The sequence below is a fragment of the Phaethon aethereus genome (assembly GCF_964289735.1).
Source record: "Phaethon aethereus genome assembly, chromosome: 5".
NCBI lineage: Eukaryota > Metazoa > Chordata > Aves > Phaethontiformes > Phaethontidae > Phaethon > Phaethon aethereus.
The window spans coordinates 70,863,132-70,879,386 of NC_138579.1; the positions used below are offsets into that span (position 1 = coordinate 70,863,132).

The 16,255-nt window shown below is 47.0% G+C and overlaps 1 protein-coding gene across 1 annotated transcript in view; it reads right to left on the reverse strand.

Moving 5' to 3' along the window:
• The window catches only part of EPS8L2 (EPS8 signaling adaptor L2), a gene marked incomplete at both ends in the record, with an annotated part of 44,134 nt that overhangs the window by 17,760 nt on the left and 10,119 nt on the right, over positions 1-16,255 (reverse strand). The window contains 5 exons of the mRNA XM_082000416.1: positions 890-1,029; positions 1,170-1,249; positions 1,385-1,534; positions 2,474-2,635; positions 8,907-8,971. Of these exons, the coding sequence (XP_081856542.1) occupies positions 890-1,029; positions 1,170-1,249; positions 1,385-1,534; positions 2,474-2,635; positions 8,907-8,971 (597 nt within the window). The remainder of the gene's footprint in view (positions 1-889; positions 1,030-1,169; positions 1,250-1,384; positions 1,535-2,473; positions 2,636-8,906; positions 8,972-16,255) is intronic.

Sequence of the window (16,255 nt, forward strand, 5' to 3'; positions counted from 1 at the left end):
CTTGGTTTCAGGTGCCATCCCAGGGAAATGAGTGTGGTTTTTTTTCTTTTCAGCTGGTGTTTGGAGTTTCTTATTGTGTCCTGATTACTCGTTTTCCTTGAATTTAGAAATTAATCCCAAGAGATGGTGGCACAATAGGCAGTGGTTAAAAAGGCTTAAATTTTGCTCATCATTTTAGTCAGTTTGAAGTTTTGTCAGAGAAGGAGCTTATTTCTGTTACCAGGAGCTTATTTCTGTTACCTCTTTCTCCAAAGAGAAATACAAGTTTTTTCAAGCCAGCTCAAACAGGCTGAAGTCAGGATGGTTTTGGAATAAGATTTTAGATTGGTACATGAGAGCTCAGATCTGCATTTCCATGCTCAATTCTAGGAGAATTCATGTAAACTACTTGATTTCTGAGGGTGAAATCTTGGCTCCCGTGAAGTCAGCAGGGCCAGGAATTTGCCTTTCTGACCAGGTCTGTCTTGTCTGTTTAAGATCACCAGCGCCTGGTCCAAATTTCGTATGATTGCTCAGTTTCATGAGGGGCTTTTTCCTCATTTGAGCATTTCAGTGTCCCCAAAATTCAGGTGTCATTAAAAGGAGTTTCTAGGAGCCTTGATTTATTAAGCTGTCATTGAGCAGAAGGTGTCTACTGCTAGCCCAGTGTGTAGAAATGTTTGCTGTGGCACAATTTTTAGGCATTTATAAAGCACAGCCAGGGATAAACCAAAATATTGTGCCTTTGGTATGTGTCTGTGTTACATTATAACACAGTGAAAAAACACTGGGCTTCTGTGTGCCCAGCAGTATGGGGCCTGAAATGACGACAGGCCATTCCAGGAGGGTCAGCTGTCCAGGCTAACAAATCCCCTGTCCCCAGGACAGACTCGCTGAGCGCTCCCAGTACCTGGATTGTGCTGGGAAGGGGGTGCCACCCGGTTCCTATTCATCCCTGAGCCTCGCGTGTCGTGCTGGATTGGGATGGGAGCTGGCCCTTGCGGCGGTGGGAGGATGGATTGTCTTTGCTTGATCTTTTCTTGGTTTGCTCTGCAAGGGAAGCAACACAGAACAGCCCCATCAGTGGCTGCCGATCCCGTTTCTGAGAGATTGGTGTGCGAATGCACTATTGTGAATGGGGCGCTTTTTTTTTCTTTTTGTAACTCCCAGCTGTGTCCTGCAGTACTTACTTGAGTGTCTGTGGCCGTATCTTCTTCCCATGCTTGTGGTCTGCCAAGGCACTTTCTATGTCCTCGTGAACCATCTCCGCCTCAAAGATAAAACAGAGATGTTTTTAATGGCTTTCCTTTGGAAAGGATCGAGGGCTCTAAGTGGGCAACGGAAGAAGGGGCTGGCAGGGAGCTATTTTGTTCTGTTTCACACTGGCAAGGAGGGCTTTGCTCACCTCCACCTCATCACAGTTGAAGAAGTGGATGTCAGGTTTGTGCTGCTCCGAATCCTGACACACCAGGAGGAGTATGGAGGAATAGCGCATCTGATTCAGCACTGTTTGGCAGTGCTGGACTGTTGGCAGTGGGAAGTCCTCCAGCTCCTCCTGGAAGAGAAAAAGGAAGGGGTCAGGCAATGGAGAACTATTGAACTGATGGGGAATGGTCCTGTGTACAAACTCCTGGGATCCCTCTTTGAGGAGAGAGAGCTGGCAGGACTTGTGCCTCCTGGCAGTGGCTTGCTGCGCTCTTCAGAAGATACATGTCAAGGTTTGCAGAGGGGCAGTGGCTTGGGACTGCGGAATAGGAGAGAGGTGGATGGCAAACAGAGGTGAGCTCTTGTTCTCCTCCGAGTCCTGAATACGGGGCCTAGTGTGAGACCTCAATAACTTGAGCTTTGTTGCTCAGACCATTGTCTTACTGCTCTGCTTTACCTGCACCAGTACACTTATCATGCATCCCAGCAGACCACTGGGAGGAAAGATGCTTTCTGTGAGGGGCTTACCCTCCCACTGTCTCCTTGGATGACCTTGGGCTAATATTCTTTAGTTTCTCATTGCTAAAATCAGGGCAGCACCATCTCTCTCCCACTGTCTGGCTGCTCTTTTACCTCAGATTAGGTGCCTTTTGTGCGTGTACATGTATCACCTGCCAAAATGGGGCACTGTTCTTGGGCAGGGAATCCTGCATATTATTTTAATGCAAGTAAAAGGTCCTTCCCTCTCTGCTCATCCTTTATGCAGATCTCTGTGGACCTGTAAGTCTGCATCACTCCCACAGAAAGCAGTTTTACTGTTGGCCTGGAGCAGAGCTCCAGGTATCTTTCACCTGGAGTATCTGTGCTCTGGAACTGTGAATAAACCATCCCACACCTACCTGCCCTTTGAATTAGAGTCAGACAGCCCCCACACACCCAGGAGTGGATTTTGGTAGTGATTCACCCTTCTTTGGGTGCCTTAGAAATGGCCCTCCCAGGCAGAATGGGAAGGGCACGCGCTGCGCCCTGTGTGTCAATCCGTGGGTAGCTCTTGCAGAGCTCTGGGTACCTGCGACTCGCAGTCCAGCAAGCGGATGGACTTGTCATTCACTTGCAGCAGCATCTCCTGTGTCCAAATCTTCTCTTTTGAGTTGAGCAAGATGAGTTTTCGGATAGCATCATCCACTGTCACGATGGACTCGCTCTTGTCCATGATGAAGGTGGCCAGGTGCTGAAGTTGGAGGTGAAGGAGGAAAAAACAGGTTAAGAAGCTTTGATGGTGTGTGGACTATAAATCAGTCGTGAAACCAGCTCTAAAGGACTGAACTACTGTTTGTTCTTTTAGAGCACAGGCATGGAAGAGTCGCTGCAGAAGGTGTAAGTTCTGGTTGTAATATAAGCCTCTCCATAGTGGTGAAAGATTAGGGTTTCATAACACAGCAAGAGTTTTCATAACGAGTTTCACCACTTGCATATTTATCTCATCATATGTCAATTCTAGCAGCTGTGGCCCCCGTCCAGCAGTGCGTGTTTGCAAATGCTTTGTACACGTGAGTTAGTCCTCTGGTTTCTGAAACTGGCTTGGAAGTTTAAATACAGTAGTTAAGCCTCACTTGCCAAGCTAAAAGCACTTGCATTTTGCTTGTCTCATGTAGCAGATCTCCCTGTGTGGAATTTGTCCCAGGCAAAGAGCTTACACAAGCCAGGGGCAAATGTTGGTCCTCTTGTGCTGAGGTGGGATCCACCTGATGCGTTGGCTTTGGCCAGGTCCCCTGTCCCAGGTAATTCGACAGGCAGCACAGCCACAGCGGAGACCTTCTGTGCTGCAAAGCTATTCAGTCTGCCAGACAGCTCCAAACCTGGCGGCTGACTGCACCAGCCCTTCAATCCGCTCATGTTACCCCCCAAACTACCCAAATCAGCCCTCAAGGTAGTGAAAATTGGTGTCGCTAACTGTAAGAAGGGATTTTTTTTTTTTGCTACTTGCCTCTGTTCTGCACTGTGGCTTTGCTAGATTACCCTGGTTTTCCTCCCTCCACCTGTCCTATAAACCCAGCCTAGTGCTATTCCCACTACCAGCCTGGCTTCCATGCTATTCTCCCCTCCTGCGCTGCCTTGTGTGTGTGCTCAGGACAGGAGCAGCTCAGGTAGGGTGGTAGTGTCCCAGACATGACTGCACTCGTGTGCTTTCCCACCCCTGCTCTAACCTGTGTCCTGAAGCATGTGGCGATCCAAGCCTTGTGCTTGGCACTCGTATTTACAAAGAGCTTGTGTAATTGAGCTGCAGCTGCAGGCTTTGGACTGCTCCTGGGGCTCTGTGCGAGGGGAATGCTACGCAGGGCAGGGAGGCAGCTGCAGGAAGAAACGTGTTGTATCCAAATGGTGTGTGTGCCTCCCCAGCAGTGGGTGGAGGCCACTCCAGAAATCCAGGTAACTCATCTCCACTCTGATCAGCAGCCAGTGAGAGCAAGCACCGCTCTCTGTGGATGGGGAGAACATTCGTCTGCCAACAGACGGGACTGCAAGGCAGGAGAAGCTGCGAGCTTTGCCTGCTCAGAGCAGCCAGGCAGTTGTCCCTGTATGAGTGACAGCGCAGCCAGGCTGTTCAGGTGACAGCAGGGCGGGGAAAAAATCATGAAGGAAAAGGAAATGGTTCTGTTTCACTTTGTTCCCTCTGCTGCCCTACTGTCTTCCTGGTGAGGAGACGGGAAGGAGAACACGCCTGGCTGGGAAAGCAGCTGAAGCCTTTCCCTGTCATAAACAACTTCCTCCAGAGGAGAAAGCTGGGGGCGTTTCAGGTGGGCAAGTTCGAGGCCTGACCAAGGTTCCTGTGCCGCAGCTGGACCTAGGGCCTGCTTCTGGGAGGCTTATCAGGCCAGGTCCCAGCTCTTTTTCTCTTCCCTGGAGTATCTATGGCCCATCCACAAGGATGACACTCTCACCCCACTTCCCCTACTCAGTACCATTAGGGTAAAAAGCACATTGCTGCTGAATCCGCTGTGGCTCAGCTGAAGAGCAGATTAACCTTTCTGGCAGGGAGACCCAGGTACTGTGGGTAGAGGACATGCATTACACGTGTTTACTGTGGGGCTGGGGGTAACAGTATGGCAATGCCAGAAACAGTTCTGCCAGGCATTTAGTGTTTCTGTGGATGGCAGCCGTAGAAGCTCCTGCTTGGGGCCTGATTTCAAAGCAAGAGCTGGAAAAATAGGATGCGTTTAAAGCAAGACACAAATTGGAATGTGAGATTTGGAGAGGCTCTTTGCTGTCTTTAGTACAGGGATGAGTTTAGCTAGCTTTTCTCCCTCTGATTCCTTGTCTTTGTGCCTTCTCCCAGTGATCAGACATAACCTTTTTAGGGTTCAGGTAGTTTATTTCTGGTGCTTACTCTTTGTTACAGTGGTGCTGTATCAGGGGTCAGGGTCCAGACATGGCACAAAAAGACAGTCTTTGTCCCAGAAGACTAGCAAACAAGAGCTACAAAACACAAGACGAGAAGGGGAAAAGGCTGGGGGAAAATCTGTCTGTTCCCAGTAGCTGTCTCAGCTCGTGGGCTGGTTAAATAGCCCACTGGGTAGTGTCCACAATCAGCATATGCCTCAGAGGGCAATGGAGGAGGATGAGATAGTTGCTTGGGGAGGAAGTCCTTTTTTACCTGTAAAAGCCCAGGGAGATGCAAAGGGGGAAGCTGGACTAAGAGGCAGCAAAGGCTGACCCTGCTCCAGCACCAGGAGGGGAACCAGCACTGTACTGCAGTGGAAATAGGTTATGAAGGGACCTTGGAGAGGCCATGAATGTTGAGGTCTGACACAGACCAGATGGACCTGAGGAGGATCTGCGTACTGAGAACATGGAGCGTTGGATGGTTGTGTTGAAGCATGGGCAAGAAATATTGTTGCAATCTGCTCCAGACAAGCTGGGTGCAGGGGGAAAGGCTCAGATTAAAAGCACTCCCTGACAGGCAGAAAGGGCTGAGACTTTAAATGTGATGGTTGATGGTGGGAATTAGGGGTGGACAGTGGGAATTAGGGGTGGACAGGATTTGTGGTGACCAATCTGTTGTTAAGGTGGTTGTTGGATAATTCACAAAGACTTGGAAAGAGCAGAGAAGAGGATTAACGTCGCAGAGTGTGAGACCCAATCCTGTGTTCATAAAACAAAGGTATTGGGTGAGGCACTGTCTAAATAAAACTCCTGGCAGGTATTTGAGCTGAAAGCTGAGATTAGCCATGCAATCAGATATGAAAAACATGCTCAGGTATATGTTACTGTAATTGTAAAATAGTGCATGAAAAGGTATGCACAAAGTCAATATTATCTGTGTAGAGGTGACAAACTCTCTGCTTTCTGAGCAGTGAAGAGAACCAGTTTATACCTGATGACTGGCACTCTTATCTGCTCTATTATTTTAACTGCCAGGTTTACAATCTTCATAAATTCCTTTGTTGTTTACTGTTAAGTAAATTAATTTTCATGGAGGGGAAAGCTACTTGTCTAACTCAGAGTCATTAGAATATTTTTTTCATTTCCATTTTCTTTAGATACGGGTGAAGCGAGAGGGAGCGAAGCTTGCTACTGTCTTTGATTTATCTCATTAAAACCCCTTTTCATCCAGATGGATATTCAAACATACTAGCTTTGTAAGAATGGGCAATGACTCCATCCATTATTAAACTTTGATCAGCTTATAGATTACTTCAAAGGGTGTAAAATGCCTCTTGTGAGGAAACCTCTTCCTACATCACTGCCTGCATCTGAAATCCTGTTTGCCTTGGTCAAAGTTCAAGATAGAGGCTCACAAATGGGTGGCATATGGCATAATTAATGAAGAATTCATGTATGTGTCACTGTTTAAAGTTCCTTCTCTGCTGCAATGAGTGACTTTATTTGGTAGGAGTCACTGATGGGGAAGGCTGGCAGGACCACCAATGGGGCAGTTGGCCATCAGGTTAGTTTCTCTGATGGAAACCGGGGCCTCTTTCCAAACAAGCATTTTGAAAAGTCTAAACTTAGTTTTTAAGCAACTGAATGAGCTCCTTTATTTCTGTGTACTTAAGCTCTGTGCTGGACTTGGGTGTTAACCCAGCGAAGACTCAGGTGTTAACCCTACCTACTAAATATGAACCTCATAAAGTGTTTTCCTTTCTCGCCTTGCCCAGTTTTCAGTGATGAATTGTCCAGCCGGCCTCAGACAGGCACTTCTGTTGCTGTGGTGGCCTGCACTGGCATGTTGTGTCCCAGGAATCGCCAGGCTCAGGATGGCCAGGCTGGCTCCTCTTTTTTAAATGCATGTCTGTGACACTGGGAGACGAATTTGACTTTAATGCCTATCATGGTTGAAGGGTTTTGAATTACTTGAGAGGACACAGTAGCTGAGGGAGAGCTGAAAGATAATAGTCGATGTGGTCTCTGTTGTTTGGGCAGATGAGTTCCTGTAACCACCTGTCTGTCCATGCTGATCAAGAAGGGTTTGAAGCATGGGGTGACAAGAGAGACAACAGCTTCTCCATTTCTTGTTTCCTTGTACAGAATTTCCCTCGCCTTTTTAACATCTTTTTTTTTCCCCCATTCTCCTCTCCCCAATTACTCAACAGTTTAACTTACTGAATCTTGATTATTCAGAAAGGAAATATATTTTTGATAAATGATGGTTTTATATGGTAAAATTGATAAATTTAAAGTAGAAAAGAGGCCCATATGTAATCAAACCAACTTCACATTCTTTAATAATGATTTTTGTCCTCCCTTCTTGTCAACCATTTCCCATCTGCAGGCTGTAATGACAGAAAGTGTCTAGCTGAACGACTGATTAGTGCTGGCTCTACAGCAAGTCCCTGAGACAGTGACCTCCTGAGCACATGTCACACCTCATAGCAAGAGGACAGAGTTGCTGACCTCAAAATGTCCCCAGACACTGGTCCTTGATGTAGCCCAGCAAGGGTAAGGGGACAAGCCAGTAACTTCTGAGCCTTTGGTACAGGTTGGCACACTGGACATGCAGAAGCAGTGACTGGTCTCTGTTTCTCTCCCCATCCCCAAAGCAGTTTGTCTAATGTGGATGTCTCTCCCACTCTTCAATTCAAAGAAATGTGTGGGATCTAGGGGAGGGACAGGTAAATGGTCAGGGATGGCCTGCGTCATGCAATGTGGGAGAAGCCATCAAAATCTGGACCCAGCTGTGTTATGGGATTTGAGCACGATTCAGAGTTGTGCCACGGAAAGCTGTTCGTAGTCTTGTGGAAGGATCTGTGAGCTATACCAGGGTCTATTTGCTTGGACTTTCAAATAATGCCATACCATAATGCTCAGGGGGATGGAACACTTCTCGTGTGAGGACAGGCTTGAGAGAGTTGGGGTGGTTCAGCCTGGAGAAGAGAAGGCTCCGGGCAGACCTTATTGCAGCCTGCCAGTATTTAAAGGGGGCCTATAGGAAAGGTGAGGACAGACTTTTTAGCAGGGCCTGTTGCGATAGGACAAGGGGTAATGGTTTTAAACTAAGAGAGGGGAGATTTAGACTAGATAGAAGGAAGAAATTTTTCACAAGGAGGGTGGTGAAACACTGGCCCAGGTTGCCCAGAGAGGTGGTAAATGCCCCATCCCTGGAAACATTCCAGGTCAGGTTGGACGGGGCTCTGAGCAGCATGCTCTAGGTGAAGATATCCCTGCTTATGGCAGGGGGGTTGGACTAGATGGCCTTTAAAGGTCCCTTCCAACCCAAACTATTCTGTGATTCTATTATGATAACGGGACAACTTCTGCTCTCCAAAGCAAGCAGTTTGAGAGGAGCCATGGAGAAATAAAAGATGGCTGTAGAGCTGGTATTGCTTTTAGACAGAGCAGGCAATATGTGAGAGGAGAGAAAGGAGAGGGATCCAGTTCAGTGTGAAACCTCTGACTCTTAGGAAGAAGTGGGGTCAGTCTTGGCAGAGGAATTGTCTCAGGACTTGTGCTGCTCTCATAGTCCTTTAGTTTATCTCCTCCAAGTGTCTGTGGTGAAGAAATTCCTGTGCTCCACCTATGTATGCTCTTTACTTCCCTACCCTTCTGTGCTTGAAGGAATCAGATGAGAAGCCCAGTTGACCCCAACTTCAGTAGCGTGTTATATGTGATGGAGAGGACCTGTGTGGTCTCAGCCCTTGGGTCCTGGCTGGCAGGACCATGGGGACCTGCAGCTCGAAGAGGGGAATTACAGCAGATGGCTAAGTCTGAAAGTGTGTTCTGCAGTCCAGGAGCTGGATATAGTGAGTGCACCCAGCTCAGGGGGAAGCTCAAGAGGCAAGTTTATCTACAGGCATTGGCGAGCCAGAAACTGTGGTAAAGAAATACAAGGTTTCAAGCAGCTTTGCTGTTTGCCTCTCCCAGGGTGTGAAAAGCAACACTTGCTTATTTTAAGAAGGTTCCCAACTACTCTTTCAGGACAGGACAAATGAAACACATTGCATTACCAGCATCTATCACTGACGTTGGCCTTTCAGCCCCTTAACGTTTTGTTGCATACTCACCTGTACGTGGTACTGTGAAGTCTCATGCATAATGATGTTTGAGTTGGAGTATTTTTTCCTTTGTTCTGCACAAAAAAGAAGAAAACAAGCTTTCATTATAGTGGCTGTTTATCAGTATATCAGGGTTTGAGAATTATAGCGCTCATGATGGGGTGCTACAGTCTTTCTCATAATCTCTGAGCTTTCAGCTTCAATTGGTGTATTGGGAATAATAAGACATATTAACGATATTAACTTTTGTCACAAGGGTTGGCAAATTGGGTGTGTAGGGTACACAATGCTGCTGATAGTTTGATTCCTGGACATCAGCACCATTTGTGGAGGAAATTAAACCTCGCTTAAAGGAAAGCCCCAGATAACGAGTGATTAGGGAAGCTCTCGGAAGAGGGCTTGGGAGGTGAGGAGTGGGTTGAGAAGGCTGGCAGAAGGCTATGACATTCATGTGGCAAGAATAACAAAATCCAACCACAACCCACCAGTTTGGACATAACAACCCTTTTAATTGTCCTCCAAAAGAAACCCTCTGCACTACCATGATGTTTTTAGTCAGCTTTCTTGCATTTTCTAAATGCAAGAAAGATTCCTAAAAATTTCTTAGAAAACTAGAGGGCTGTAGCTACAGCAGGAAGGGCTGTAGGGATGAAGGCCAGCCAGTCAGAACCTGAGTTTCTTGTACAGTATTTTTGAGGCAACAAATCTTCATTACTTCCTGCGTTTCTTACTGGAAAGTGGCACTAAAGAGCAATTGGGAAAAAACTGCTTGGAATTTCAGGAGGCTTTTGAATATAATCCTATAAGAATTTGCCCTGCCTGCTCTTACTGTTTTGGTACTTGTCCAAGGATTCCTTATAAATACTGTGTTTGAATAGCAGAGGAATAACTATCCAGGCCAAGTGATCTGGGAGCATCCAAACTGAAAGAATCTTCCTCACCAGCAGAGGACATCCTCTGATCTCTGGTTTGCTTAGAAAATGCAACGGCAGTTTTATATGTTTTCACCCTTCTTAAAGCCTGTGTTAGAATATCCTGTCCTCTGTAGCAAGTTACAACCAAGGGGATTTCATAACACAGCAAAGGTTAGGGCTCCTTGTGTTTTAAAGAAGTATATATTAATCTTAGTTTATTTGTGGTTTACTTCAAAGCTCTCTTTAATGCCTGCTCGGGGATGTTGGCTTCTCTCTTTTTTCCCCCTTTTCTTTGAGCATGGAACATGTGGCCTCATTTAACAAATTTCACATTAAAGAGACTAGCACCTAGAAAATGAACATTCTTGTAGGAACTCATTCAGTTAGTTTCCAAATTTATTTAAAAAAAAAAAAGGGACCTTTTGGTGAAGTGGTGCAAGACCTAGGTAAAATTTTCCAAAATAGTTCCTTATTTTATATCATTAGTTGCATGTAACACTTTAATTGACAACACTCCCCAAAGACTTACAAGAAACACTGGTAGTATTTTAGATGGCTAAAAATTGAAGCTCTCCTTGTAATCAGAAGACCATGACTCTTTCTTTTTAATAAAAAAGGTGGAAAACTGAAGATAAGTCTGGTTCAAAGTGCAGACAGCGAAATGAAGTGAATATAAAGCAGAGCAAGGGCAGGGCAGTAACTGGGAGAGGCTGGAGGTGGTAAGGAGCTGGAGTAGTAGCAGCCTAATGCAGGTGCTGGTCATGTAGCTCCTCCCTAGGGACACCATGGTTTGTTTGACTTTTCCTTTTGCTGTCCTCTGAAACCGCAAGTGTTTTGCATCCTTTTAGTTTGTTCAGCAGGACAAATACCTGCCTACGCACCGAGTTCTCTCCTCGTTTGCTTCTGTGCAAATCCTTTCCTTTCTGGGTAAATGAGCACAGCTTAAGGGATTGAAGGGGCCACGTGGTAGTTCTCCCTTTACCACTGCTAGTGTCTTGCCTCTTATTTCCTCAGTCCCTTGTGTAAAACAGAGAAGTGACTATTTCTTATCTGCTGCTGCTACTATTGTACTATTGAAGTTACTCTCCCATTTCTTTCCCCCTGTGAAGTGGCCTCTTAGTGCCCAATCTGGCCAGGTATGGTCTCCCCAGCATTGCCTTCCTGCTCCTGGTTGAGAGGCACAAGTTGCTTTGCAGAGAGAGAAGCTGCCAAGCCCAAGTCCCGAGAAGTGAGTAATGTGGGCTCACTTAGAGAAGAGCACCCTGGCCACCTTCAGCAGGGACAGGAACAGGCTCCTACCTGATGGGTGTGCATTGCCATGAAAGAAGGAAGTGCGATGAGTATGGGTGATAGGAGCAGAGACAAAGGGGGAGAGGAAGGGAACAGCACCTGGTCTGCTTTTGTGGTGTTTGCACATTTGTTAACAAACTCCTTAACAGACTCTTTACCAGTGTATCTTATCGGGGTTGCTGTGGGAGTGACAGTGAGGAGACTCCCAGGCTGCTGGTCAGGGAGAGGACCCAGGGTGTGTGCAGAAGGAGAGGGAAGGCTGCCTGGTGCACACACCTGCCAGCTCCGTGGGTCTCCTGCCTTGGGTCTCTGCATGGAAAGAGGTCCAGCAAGTGGGGCACAACAGGGCACCCACAGAAGGGAAAGCTGTCATCGTCAACACAAGTAGTGGCTGAAGCAGTGCTCCTCTGACAGCCTTTTCCTTGTCTTCTGACTATATCCCAGGAAAAATGGTCTCTGAGCAGTTCACCCCAAGAAAGTGCAGTCCCCTGGTTGCTCCCAAACTATGGAGTTGTTTTCTACAAGATCTACCAAGCCTGTCCTTTACATCTTGTCCATAGCTAGCAGGAACCACTGAGACTCCTGCAAATGGGCAATATCTTCTCCAGCAGCTGCTTGGTGCTCCTGTTGCTGTTCCACACTAGTTCAAGGCCATGCATCTTGTCCATCCCTTTCCCTGAGCTCGCTTGAGTAAACTTGTCCCATAAACAGTTGGTGACAAGCAGAGGGGTCAGTGGACTGCAGCAATGGGACAGAGAAATGAGGGCCAAGTTTGGAAAGCATGGCAGTTCCTGAAGCTGGTGACGGTGATGGAGAAGATGTGACACTGAATTACAGCCTGAGTATTGACTGGGGGGTAATTTGCCAACTCTGACATGTGTTCTACTTTAAACCTTGCATCCAGGAGAGTGCTAGCAAGGAGACAATGCAGTGAACCTGCTGTGACAAGAGCAGAAAACAGACCTCAAAGCACCGATTTGGAGCTTTAGCTTAGTCTTGGGGCCCTCATTGTATTCACTTCTTACCCGAATAGGAGGTTATTTAAACCTCCTGCCAGTAGATCCTGTGCAAAGGAGGAAGCTGGCCTGAATCTGCTGCTTTCGCAGAGAGTTGACAGGAATTAAAATACCTTATAGGCACGTGCTTCCTCAGCGCTGATTGCCAGGATTTCTGCAAATGTCCTTTCTCACGAGTGTGCGTGCCATTGCATGTAACGTGCAGCTTCATGCCTCGATTTTTCCTGCCTAGAACGGGATAGGATTTTGAGCCAACCCATCCAGCCTCTGTGAATGCTCCTGTTTCACCTTACTCTGATTTAGTTCACACCTAGTGGGAATTTGGGGTTTCTTTGGCTGTCCTAAAATCAGAGAGCGGGTGGGGAAGGCAGTTAAAAACTTGTTATGGTTGAACAAGCTCAAACCTCTCATGTATGTTAGACTGCAGGTTTTTTGCAGTTTTCTTGCTACGTGTCTGTCAGGTGCTCTCACTCCCGTAACCTGCCCGAGTCTGGGGCTGCAAAATGCTGGTCAGGAACAAGGGCCTGTGGAGTTGGGATCAGGGCTTGAGTCACGCGCAAGTTTGCGGCATGCTTTTGCTTTGGGTTCTGCCTCTTTAGCGTGAACCTCTTCCCCAGATCCCCCCTTGCATCTCCATTATGCTTTTATTTCTACTTGGCTTCCGTGGAAGGAGGATAAGCGTGTCGCCGAGCTCAGCACGGGCTCCATAGGCATTGCCAGCAGGTGTCTCTCCAGAACAAGCACTGGCCTGAAGGGCTGCTTTTCTTGGGATTTAGTTTGGGCTTTTCACCTTTCTCCTTGGCCAGCAGAGAAGAGCTTTTAAATTGAGCTCCTCTTGGTACTTCTCTGAAGGCACAGGGCTGAGCACTGGTAGCAAACCTGCCTGGAGCTGTAGGAGTGTGCTGAACATACAAAGATAGCCCAGAGACAATGAATGTGAGAAGAGATGTTGCTGCTTTCATTTGGAGCCTGGCAAGGGTTGAGAGAAGCTGATTCAAGCTGCTTTCTAATGCTTTTTAACATTCTTCTAACACTCTTTAAGCCTGAGGTGTGCCATCAGCTTGGCAGGACACCCCAGTACTTTGCACCTTGTATCTCTGTGCCTGTGACTTAAAACACAGCAGTGTGCTTTGCCTCTGCAGCTAATTCTTGGTAGCCCTGAAGTGGCTGCTCTTCTCAAGTAGAAATGATTTATTGGTGGGCACACTGGCAGAGGTGTTAACGAAGAATGCAGGTTTCCGAGCTGGTGCCTTTTACACCACCAGCAGTAAGTCAGAGGCGGAGCAAGGACAGTTTGAGGGGGAAAGACCCCAGCACAGCACTCTGGCTCAGCTATTAGCTTCCAGAGTGAGCTTGAGTAAATTAGTTAATATTTCAGCATGGCCACTTCCCACCTTAGGCTGGCATTGAAGAGTCAATGGCATTTTCTGTTTGCTGTGTGTTTTAATTGCAGTCTGCCCTACTTCAAATGTGGGCCAAGGTCTGGAACAGGGCACACGGCAACACACACCGCAGGGATTCGTGTCTAATGTGAGTAACTTTTTTTCCTCTCTGTAACCTCAATTTCCTCACCAAGCATTTCTCATGTAAATAGATGACACTAATGGAAATGAGAACACTGCGTCTGTGTGGGATGGAGATAAATTTGGATTTTAAGACATCCCGTCCACTCCTTTTAAAAGGGAGTGGGAAAGGCTGAGATGGTCAGTCTGGAAACAAAGGAGTTTTACATTAGGACAGGCAAATGTCTCCAGCCCTGAAAAGAATGATGTAGAGACGTGTCAAAAGCTGTTAGGCCCTGAGGAAGGCAAGGTGTACCAGGAGGACGGGGTTTCCAGAGGGAGGCTAGCGCAGGACTGCGTTTCTGGCAGAACAGCCTACCAGACTGTAGGCTGGCTTTCTGGTAGGAGAACAGCTCATGGAGCTGTAGCAATGGTCAGGGCTGTGGCTAGTTGCCCACAGACTTTCTGGGGTCCCTTCTGATGCCTTTGTCCTATCCTCCAAGTTCAAAGAAGCTGCACGTGTCATGGTCAGGGGAGATCTCAGCATGCACCTCTGAGAAAACGTTTGGACAAGCCTTTGCAAATCTTGGGGACCTGTTGAAATCTCGGAGCTCTGCATAGCCCCGCTTCCCATCAGCTGCACTTGGGGATGAGCTCATTCAGAGGTGCCAAAGTGAGCCTCTGGTTAGCCATTTGCATCCTTTCCCAGTGACAGAAGCAAGCCCCGGGCATGGGGAAGATGCAGATGTTGTTTCCCCACCATTGATTCTCCATGGGGGCATTTCTGCATTACCTTTAAAAGTCTCAGAACTAGAACGAAGTGCCTCTATTTTGTCTCAGGATGCCATTCAAGTGACATCCCAGAAGCAGCCCAGAGTGAGGAAGGGGGTGTTCCTGCATATTCTCTTTCCTGTCCCTTTCTTTAATATGTCTGCTTGTTCTTTCTCCTGAAACCCTTTCTGTCTCATTGGCTTCTACCTGGTCACCACACCCATGGAAACTTTTATTTTTATATTTCCTCCTGGAATCTGCAAATATAACCACATGGCCTGAAAATAGCCATGCCTTCCGGGGACAGCAGGGTGCCAGAACACTGAAATCTCCCGCTTTCCTAGCATTTAGTTTTGATTTAAACACAGGAAAAAGTAAAGATGCAGGCTGCAAAACACAAAATAGTCAGTCTTAGGTCACGTCTATCCAAGAAGAGTGGGTGCTTTAAAAAAAAGAAAAGAGGGGTTTTTTTGTTTGTTTACTTCAAAGCAGTGTGGTGAAACATTGCAGACTTTTCTGTGGATGCATCATTGTTTGCCCTAGCTTAAATCTGTCTCTGGTTGTGGTGGGCAGAACAATGCCTGCAGGGAGATCTGTGTCTGTCTGGTTCTGCGGATCAAGGGGCATCCTTTACATTGGACAGGTGAACTCCCTTGGCCAGAAAAGACTTTGGAAGATAGGTTGTGTGTCCAGGGTGGCTTCCCACACTGGCCTTCTGCAGATCCCTGTCCTCTGTCTGCTTAATTTTGTATGAATGAACACTCATTTTAACAGTAGTAGCTAATTTCCTCCCAGTTTATCTGATACCTCTTCTACTAGGACACTTTGCATTTCTTGCAGTGGAGAAGACCCAAGCAGCATAACATGTTATCCAACCCATACCCTGTCCCCAGGAGGTGGAGAATTTGCATAATCCCCATGCAATAAGTAAGCATTACAGGAATATAGTGATGATTTTCCCAAAATCAGATGGCAGCTGCTGCGAGAGATTAGTCACCAATATGCACCTCTGTTTATATGAATTATCTTCTGCTGTGCCCTTTAGATGTTGTAGTGGTGGAGGACTCTTTGGATATAACATGGGATGGACTTCAAAGGGCAAGGAGAGCTCCAGGGCCGTGGCACTAGTACAGCAAACATCTGAAGGTGATAAAAGCGAGCATGAGCCCAGTGACCACCACTGTACTTAGTCCCTTCTGTCTGCCAAGAGAGCCAAAGAGAAGGAAAAACAATACAGCTTTGTCCCTTGCTTTTGGTATCTGGCAACAAAAAAACTCTCATAGCATGGGAACCCTGTCTTGTCTGGAGGAAGGTGGCTGGCGCGCTCCACTGCTGTGGCCTAAAGAGCAAGGATGGGTAATTCACGGTCGTGCTGTTGCTGAGCCCAAACACGTGTATGAATGGCATGGGTAATCCAGAAAGTTTTGAATGACCTGAGCATGGATGCCACATGGGACTTGCATGCACTCTGGTAAATTGTCTCATCTCCTGCCTCTAAGAATTCAGCCCAGTGAGCCCTAAGACAATTCTTTCAGGGAAGAAAACCCTATAAATGGTTCTTTAACTGAATTCAGTTCAGTTGTTCAGTCCTTTCCTAACCGGCTAGCTTTACTCTTACCTCATACCCAGAGGTGTGGAGAAGACTACAAAGTCATTCTCGGAAGAATGTTATCTATCGCCAATATCTTACGGATAAACAGTGCTGTGGGAATGATGTTTCTCCCTGGCACCAGTGACCACATGAGGAAATGGAAAAAGCTCAGACCACTGCAGAGGTAGCAAGGTGGATTTTACCCAAGGGCTCAAAACTGGGTGCTGGGCTGAAATCCCAGTGATGAGGCTAAAATCTTGGCTGGAAGGGAGAG